This window comes from Berghia stephanieae, chromosome 13 (genome assembly GCF_034508935.2).
Source record: "Berghia stephanieae isolate SIO BIC M18660-M18661 chromosome 13, UCSD_Bste_1.3, whole genome shotgun sequence".
NCBI lineage: Eukaryota > Metazoa > Mollusca > Gastropoda > Nudibranchia > Aeolidiidae > Berghia > Berghia stephanieae.
Window position 1 is genome coordinate 4,596,144 of NC_088372.1, and position 10,000 is coordinate 4,606,143.

Here is a 10,000-nt window from a genome sequence, read left to right on the forward strand (position 1 = left end):
TAATAATAATGATAATGATAATGATAATAATAATAATAATAATAATAATAATAATAATAATAATAATAATAATAATAATAATAATAATAATAATAATAATAATAATAATAATAATAATAATAATAACATTTAGGGCGGGACATGACGCCTGTTAGGCGATTTAAAAAATTATGACAGAGAAAACGCTGTAAACGACCATGTACTCATATTACACCTCCTGAGTACAGTGAGAGAATGTGAGTAAAGAAGCCTTTTCCAAGGACTCAACAACTATGCGCCGAGCGAAGTTCGAACTCGAACCCAGGACCCTTCCGATCCGCCGAAAACGAGTGTCATACCACTAGACCACATTATAAAAAAAGAAACACTGGGTTTTGGTATCACATTCCAATACAGTTTGTGAAGGAGAGTGGGCTATTATAGCCAGTGTTGCCAGGTGCATTTGTAAAAATCCGCCAACTCTATGCCAGAAATCCGCCAAAAACCGCCAACTTCATGTTACTTCACTTGCGAACTTTGCCCAAAAAATCCGCCAAAAGAACACTCTATTTGATTCAAAACACTTAGAATATACAATAATCTATTGTCTCAGCAAACAAATTATGTTACTAGACACTACGAACTCACCGATTTACAGCTGTTTCCTTTTTAAAGGCACGAAGATTCGGAGTTTCGATTCTGTTTGAGCGGGAGTTAGACTGTCGGATTTTGTTTTCACCTTCGGTTAATCTGAATTAGTTCGTGTAATATAGATCTAGACCAACAGTACTTTCATAATATCATGTGCTCCTAAAAGTCATTTTAGGGGGGGGGGGGGGGGGGGGGGGGGGGGAAGAAATAATTAGACTTGATTGCTATACTTCTACTTTGTTAACTCACTCAACCCTAACACCGACTATATCCGTAGTATACCCGGGGTTACTTGTACCCCATGCCTATTTATTACACTTTTATGAGACAAATTATAATTTTAGGCGTAGTATCAAAGCTAATGTTTTTAGTTTTTACATGTTATTGATAGTTGAATAAAACGTATCTATGTGCATGCTCATTTTTATTACATTATTTCTAATTTTGAAAAGTAGGTAAAACCTCTGATTGAGTGAGTTAAAGGGTCTACAATAAATAATCAAAAATCCGCCACAAATTCCGCCCATCCTCAAGGTCATTTTTCTCCTCCACGCGATGAAAAAATCTCCCAATTTGAATTTGGCGGAAAATCCGCCAACCTGGCAACACTGATTATAGCAGTCATTGAATGATCGTGTTCGTCCAACTCCCGCCTTCACTGCTTTGTTGTGTTTGCCAAGTGCTGGCAAGTGTGTGATGCGAGCCTCTGGGAGTGGACCAAATTCTAAGGATTAGAGCCAAGTTTCCTTTGATGTATGTCTTTTCACAAGTAATTTGGCCCCTTCTCCGTTCTCCGTCCTCGTCTACGACTTGCTATTTGCCCCGAGATAATCCACCATGCCTGCCCTCTCGTACTACAGTAGGCGTGAAGATATTAGTAGGGTTTGAGAGGGGAAGAGAAGTTATAGATGTGTGTGTATGTGTGTGAGAGAGAGAGAGAGAGAGATAGAGAGAGAGAGAGAGAGAGAGAGAGAGAGAGAGAGAGAGAGAGAGAGGGAGGGAGAGAGAGAGAGAGAAAGAAAGAGAGAGAGAGAGAGATAGAGAGAGAATAGAAAGATCACGAGAGAGAGAGAGAGAGAGAGAGAGAGAGAGAGTATATATATATATATATATATATATATATATATATATATATATATATATATATGTCGTCATCATCACCATCACCATTATCATCATCCCCTTCTTCTTTTCTTCTTCTTCTTCTTCTTCTTCTTCTTCTTCTTCTTCTTCTTCTTCTTTCTCTTCTTATTTTAAAATTATTTTATAAAATCAAAGCTGAACGCTTTTGAATCATTTTTCACAAGCAAATCACAGAGTGTTTTATTAACCAAGAAACAATGTTGTATATATATATATATATATATATATATATATATATATATATATATATATATATATATATATATATATATCGTATATACATTTTCTAAAAATCAACAAAGGTAAAAATATTTAAATAAAAATATCAACCAACCAAACAAACAAAAGTAATAATATATAACACCTCCAAGTGACTGAACATTGAATTGAAGCCAAAACGTTCAATAATAACAAGTTCGCAATTAATTTCAGTTTCTATTTCTAGCATTGTCTTGTAACCCGACGTGCATGATTTTTACAGGTCTGATAACTGGGCGCAATCACAGGCTTGATTGAACATGGACAATGTTCGACATTGGCTTGTAAAAGAATTTCCATTATGACAATAAGTTAGTCCTTCAGAGTCTTTAGAGACTCATAGAGCCGGAGTTTATCCCGGTTTCTGTAGCGTGAAACGGGTCAATAGCAATTGCTTGCTACCTTTTGGATAATAGGACGCTAGTCTATCTATAGTAAAGTACTTTCCGCCAGATCTAACGTGACACCCAACTACCCAATCACTTATTGATGGACAAGGGGGGGGGGGGGGTCGACTGCACCCGGGATCGATCTCGGTCCCTTTGCGTGTGAAGTAAGTGAGAGTTCTACCAACTGAGCTATCGGGTTCCCCCGCCCCCCCCCCCCCCCCTTCACCCCCCCCCCTTCACCCCCCCCCTCCCCATTACAACAATGAGCCCATTACAATTTAGGTTGTCAGACCTATCAATAAGTGAACGTCGATTAAAAATCAATTTACGTAAATCAGACTTCAAATTTAGTTTCCCAGGCAAGTTTATCACAAGGTACCATTAATTATGTACCGATATGAGAAGATTGAACACGAAATTTTAATGTGGTTTAGTCAAATGTTTACAAATCCAAACAAACAAACATTTTTAAAAAAGTCATTAAATGAATTATAATCCTCAAAACTTATAACCTCAACATTTATATTACACGTTATATGAAATAATACATATCATATGAAATATTACATATTACATATATTACATATTATATGAAATATTACACATTATATGAAATATTACATATTATATGATATATTACATATTATATGATATACTACATATTATATGATATATTACATATAATATGATATACTACATATTATATGAAATATTACATATTACATATATTACATATTATATGAAATATTACACATTATATGAAATATTACATATGATGTGATATATTACATATCAAATGATATATTACATATTATACGATATATTAATGGCACAATAATGGTTTTGTATTCTCGTAATTTTCAAAAACATGAGATATAAACAAACAAATAGGAATATTTAGATATAATATGAATAGCACAGGGGAAGAAAAAAGGTCAGAATCGTATATTTATTTCTTTAAGGGGCGGTTTGGGTCTAAATATTAGGAAAATCCCTCGAAAAATTGATTTTGAGATTTTGGTGGAAAATAATATTTTATTATCCTAGAAATAATATAAGTGAAGTCCAAATTCTTAAAGTAGACTATAAAGGCACGAAAAACACAGTCGAAAATGGTACAGGTAGTAAGAAAAGTGTGAAAAACGGGAAGCTATTTTGCTGTTTTCCCAATATGTCATTTTTCTAAGGTTATGGGATACTGTGTCAAACGTTTCTCAAAATCTATTCAATGAAATTGAAATTCTCCACATTTATCACAGAGATAATGTATTGTGTCACCATAGAGAGATTTTTTTGATAAGATATGTGAATTTTGAATTATAATCCTAATTCTGAATTTTTAACATCAATTTTGTCATAACATTTTGATTCTCAACTTTGTAATGTTCTAATAAAAATTTCATAAGCTAAAGCGGTAAAATCTCTCTATGGTGACACACTATGGTACAATGTTGACAAGAGGGAAGAATATGGAGGTCATTCCTTCATTAGTTTTTGTGGAACGTTTGCCACAAGATTTTTATATTTTTTTATGTCAGACCCCCAAATTAGGTCGCAAAATGGGTATCAACACAGATAATTAAAATTTTTCACCATAAATGTTGTTTTTTAACCTATAATGACGATATAGAATGATTAAAACCGCCGAATATTGGTAATTACATTTTTTTTAGAAAAGACCCAAACCGCCCCTTAAAACCTTTTTTTTTTCAGAATTAAAAATACAAAATTTGAAGATATGAACATTATTTTTCTTACCTAGTTTCCTGTACGATATTTTAAAAATCTACAACATAAAAATACTAACGACTATAATATCATCACCCAGGCCTACCAACTACTATGAAAAATTCGTAAAATCACGAAATTCGATTTCAATTTCAGAATTTCAGAATTATTTCTAAGTCATTAACTCACTCAAACCTAGAGATTTTGCTACTTTTCATAATTGGAAGAAAACGTATTAAAAATCAACATGTACATAGATAATTTTATTCAACTACCATTAACATGCAAAAACTAAAAACATTAGCTTTGATACTACGCCTATAATTTGTCTCAGAAAAATGTATTAAATAGGCATGGGGCAAAAATAACCCCGGTAAACAACGGATATAGTCGGTGTTAGGGTTGAGTGAAAACGTGCTAAAAATGAAAGTTGATGCCAGACTACATAACTTTAAGGATTTTGCAGTGTTTTTTTTTTTTAATTTTAATTTTTTTCTTTATTTATCTTTTTTTTTTAACCTCAGGAATGGGAGACACCCAAAGTTTGTCGTTGCTTTGCCAATTTAGATTGATCTCCGTCTTTTAAATACGACAATAAACAGGTATAGGTATATTGACCTTAATATATATATATCTATTTTTTTTAAAAAGGGTTATTCAAATTTATTCCATGTGATGGTAAAATGCTCACCTAAAAAGTTAACAGTAGCGGCTATTATTTTCATCTCCTAAAAATTACGATTGTTTATATTTTCGAATATTATTATTATTATTATTACTATTATTATTATTATTATTATTATTATTATTATTATTATTATTATTATTATTATTATTATTATTATTATTATTATTATTATTATTATTATTATTATTATTATTATTATTATTATCAACATCATCATTATCATTATTATTATTATTATTATTATTATTATTATTATTATTATTATTATTATTATTATTATTATTATTATTATTATTATTATTATTATTATTATTATTATCAACATCATCATAATCATTATTATTACTATTATTATTATTATTACGATCGAATACAATCTCGCAGTCACCCGTTCTATTTTCTATCTTGTACTTGTAGTTTGTACTCGTCCATATTATTGAAAATGTTAAAACCATAATATATATATATTGATATTGAGTGAATGCATTTGATTGGCTGCCCGATTCGGTCCCCTGACTAACTCACTCAATCCTAGAGATTTTTGCTACTTTTCAAAATTGGAAATATGTATTTAAAACGAGCATGTGCCTAGATAATTTTATTCAATACCATTAACATGTAACAAATATAAAACATTAGCTTTGATACTACGCCTGTAATTTGTCTCAGAAAAATGTGATAAATAGGCATGGGGTAAAAGTAACCCCGGGTATACTACGGATATAGTCGGTGTCAGGGTTGAGTGAGTTAATGACTGTACAAATCTCTTATTACTGGCATTTTCACGACTCTTCCATTTAAAACCAGCCAGGCCCATTCAAGACAATTTCCTTGCCAACCATAGGAAAATCATCACATTCGTTTCGATACAACCAAGAATTTTCTCATCTGATTTCTTTAGTTCAGCCAAGAAAGTTAAAGAATTATTTCTAATATAAGCTTTGACAGTGCCTTGTAGAAGAACCAATTTTTGTTGAATATATTTCAGTTTTAGTGCATGCATGACATAATCAGTCGGAAGGTGAAAATTTTGGATTTACATTTCCTGACGATTTTAATCTTTTTTTTCATGAAGTTATGGTCAGATGTATGGGAAAGGTATCCATCAACTTTTCTCAAATTTTATAGTTTTTCAACTTGACTAGCTGTAAAAAGTATTTAGAAGTGAAATTAAGCTTAAATATGTCTAAAAGATGTACAAAATTGGTTGATTTAATCGTTTATGACAAGAACTCATTTTGGATAAAAATTGACCTTCTAACTAAACTTGGCAATATCTCAGTTCAAACCTTTTCACCATCCGACTGATAATGTCATTCATTGTAACAATATACACTTGTTGTTTTCCTGTTTAAGAAAAATCTTATTTTTGTGGTGGATGGTGGATGGTGGGGGGGGGGGGGGGTGAAATTTCCGGGGAAAATTCTGAAAATGGCTGGAAAGGAGTCGAGGGTTAAAGTTAAACTAAACGGAAAAACACAATACAATGAATTGTTTGTTTTTTCTCCAGAAAAGCAAACCTCCTATATGTGACCCATTGTCTCAAAACGGTATTATGTCGGAATGAGCCATTTGCCTAAAAGCCGAATTAAATGTTAAACTGGTCAAAAATATAAATTGTTGGCATGAGCACCCTAAAATATGGTATCCATTCTCCTCAATAAAACATACAAACTCAACACAAGTCTGATATTTCTGGCTATAAATTCAATTTTCAACATCTTAACCATCCCGACTTAATACCGTTTTGAGGCGAAGGGTCACATATTACAGTGTTAAATTCTAATGGATACAGATAGTTCGAAGTTGACGTCACTCAGGTCTTTGTTATTGTTTTTTGCCATCCGCGTTTATGAGTAATTCTCACTAAACTGTATTAACCAGACTATAAACGTTCATGGATACACACAGTTGTGTCTGTTGGTCCGTTATGCTTCCGGATGGCAATGTTGTGAACTTCTTAGTCAAGTGCATACTATCTATACTACAGTGTTAAATTCTAATGGATATAGATAGTTCGAAGTTGACGTCACTCAGGTCTTTGTTATTGTTTTTTTTTTTTTTGCCATCAGCGTTTATGAGTAATTCTCACTAAACTGTATTAACCAGACTATAGCCGATCATGGATACACACAGTTGTGTGTGTTGGTCCGTTATACTTCCGGATGGCAATGTTATGAGCTTCTTAGCCAAGCGCATACTATCTATATGCTGGTTTGTATTGTAACAAATTAAATGTGAAGATTTTCCTCCGGTTGATAAGGAAAGGGTGAATGAATAATAACACGGGTCAACTCGTTTAGATGCTGTGCGCTTGGCTAAGAAGAAACTCACAACATTGTCATCCGGAAATAAAAGGAACCATATAGCTATATGTAATCTTGAACGTTTATAGTCTGGTTGATACAGTTTAGTGAGAATTTCTAATAAACATGGCTGATAAAAAAAAAAAAAAAAAAAAAAAAACAAAAAAAAAAAAAAAAAAAATTAAAAAAAGACAAAGAGCTGATTGACGTCAACTTCGTTCTATCTCTATTATCTATTCATTGTGTTGACAAACGAACGTTTCCCCTAATAGGACATTTTTTGTATTGTAGATCTTCGAGACAATTTTTTTTTTAATCCAGAAAAAAGAAAGAAGGAAAGGAAAAAAATAAATAAATGACATAATTAGTGACTCTTATCAATATATACAAATAATATTGAAAAAAAACCCCCAAAAAATATATTTAAAAAAACCCCATAAAAACACAAAACATAGATAAAAAGAACCCCCATCCCCCCCCCCCCCCCCCCCCCCCCCCCCCCCCAAAAAAAAAAAAAAAAACAACAAAAAAAAAAGAACAAAAAAAACAAAAAAAAAACAAAAAAAAAAAACAAACAAAAAAACAAAAAAACACACACACACAACACAAACGACATTACGGTCTTTAGCTTCTGTAAGAAAACAAGAAATAACAATTTAAACCCTTCCCTAACGAAGCCCAAATGTCGAAAGAAAAGAAGAAAAAAACAACTAAAAAAAAGACAAACACACACAAAAATGAACAACAACAAAAACCAAACAAAACAAAACAATACAAAACATAAACAAAACAAACTTGTTGGACTCCCCTCCCCTGTCCACCCGGGTAGCTGGGCTGGGTCTATTAGATCTGGCGGAGAATACTTTGCGATAGATAGACTAGCGTCCTATCCAAAGAGTATAGCAATAGGATGCGATTGCTATCGTCCGTTTCACGGGCCTAAAGACTCTGAATGACTACTTTTTAAAACTATCAACAATCCAAACAAAATTATATTATATAATTATCCCTATACCCACCACAATACTAATGATTTATTGAACAAAAGACACGAACATTATAATGTATATTAATATTGATCACCTTGCCCGCAGTTTTCACCAAATATCACAATATTTGTTATTTTCCAATTACTCCTTTAAAATATTTTACTCTTTTATTACATTTTTAACATAACAATAACAATACATATTAAATAATATTATGATCATGATATTATCACAAATTATTCCGAGATGTGTTTTCTTTGTTTTCTTGTGTTGGAGAGCAGAGTCTGTCGCCAATGATGTTACTGCTACTACTGTTACTGTTACTATCGTGGTTAACGAATTTGATTCCGTTTCGACGATAAACAACGTTATCGTTAACACTCACGCTCTGAGCATAACCAGTTTGTTGTTGAGAAAGGTCGTCGATATTGTTGTTGAGTTTGTGCGGAAACGGGGAGTCTTCTTTATCGCCAGAAATAATATCCGATATTCTGAAATTTGTTGTTTCTTTTTCGACACAAGATTCGTTTATGATTTTACCTTTAGTAATCACAACAGTAGCAGAAAGTGGGCTGGTGGAGTCGTTTTCAGAATCTGAAGACGTTGGCGTATCGATAACCGGGCTACGCGCCATAATATTAATATCATTAAACTGATTCGAGTCTCCTTCGGAGCAATAGTCCATGTACATATATTCAGATCCAACGTCTATGTCATCGTCTTCATCGTCATCGTCGTCATCGAAGTTATCTACTTCTTCGTAATCACATTCAAAATTATCAACAGTATTATCAGTAATATTATTATCAACATCATCCTCTTGTTCCAATTTCATCTTTTTGACTACAACAGAATATTCATCGTCTTTTTCTGAAAAATGCTCCATATTTCTGTTACCAGATGAAGATTCTCTATCAGGATCGGAGTCCCTTGGCCTTTCTCTTTTGTTGAATTCATGAGTTTTGGCATGCTTACTTAGATGGTCACTCCTCATAAATCTTTTCCCACAGTCGTTGCATTGAAAATTCTTTTCACCAGTGTGGGTTCGTAAATGTCTTTGAAGTTCGTCGGATCTGGTGAATCTTTTCTGACAATACAACCACCTGCAGACGAACGGACGTTCGCCGGCATGGCCACGTAGGTGTGCCTTAAGGTGCGATGTTTTCCCGTATTCTTTTCCGCAGCCTGGGTAATGACAAACGTGCATTCGACGTTTAGGCGCCGTGCCGGGAGGACTTGCAGCACTTTTAAGGCAGTTCGGACATCGACATCTTCGACATCGTCTAGGGGCTGGGCGGCCTAGAAAGGCGGATCGACTAGGATCACCGTATAAGGGTGTCATGGGCGGAGTTAGAAAGGATTGTTGAGGGTGAAATCTGTTGACTATTTCCAGTGGTGGGGACAGTTGGTTAAAAAGCATTCTTTGTTGGTTTTGAGAGTTGTGTAAATGCGGGGGTGGAGCATGGAGGGATGGATGTGGTGGTCCTTGAGGAATTTGATTTTGTAAGCTCCACCAGGGAGCTTCTATGAATAAAGAAGACTGTGGAACTTGGGAGATTTGTCGCTTTTGAGGGTTGATTTCTATCTCTCTGGAAGGAATGTTGATTGTGGGGTGTGAGTGGGAAATTGGGAGCGAGTTTGTGGTAGGAGATGAGTTCGACGATGATTTTATTGAAGATAATGACAATGATGAAGATGCCGACGACGACGACGATGATGATGATGATGATAATGCTGCGGATGATGGGTGGATGATAGGCGATGGTTCAGATGTCCTTTTTGGAGGTTTTGATGGCGACGTAGGCGTGGGTTTGATTACATGAGTGGGCGGAGAAAGACGAAAAGGAACAGGCACGGTTGGGGTAGTTT

At 33.9% G+C, this 10,000-nt stretch overlaps 1 protein-coding gene across 1 annotated transcript in view; it reads right to left on the reverse strand.

Annotated features, from left to right (window-relative positions):
- Positions 1–7,820: 7,820 nt before the first annotated feature.
- LOC144958632 (uncharacterized) overlaps positions 7,821–10,000 on the reverse strand; it is an 11,266-nt gene continuing 9,086 nt past the window's right edge. Inside the window, exon 2 of the mRNA XM_078890732.1 lies at positions 7,821–10,000. This exon is cut by the window's right edge and continues 775 nt beyond it. Coding sequence (XP_078746858.1) covers positions 8,361–10,000 — 1,640 coding nt within the window. The 3' untranslated portion in view covers positions 7,821–8,360.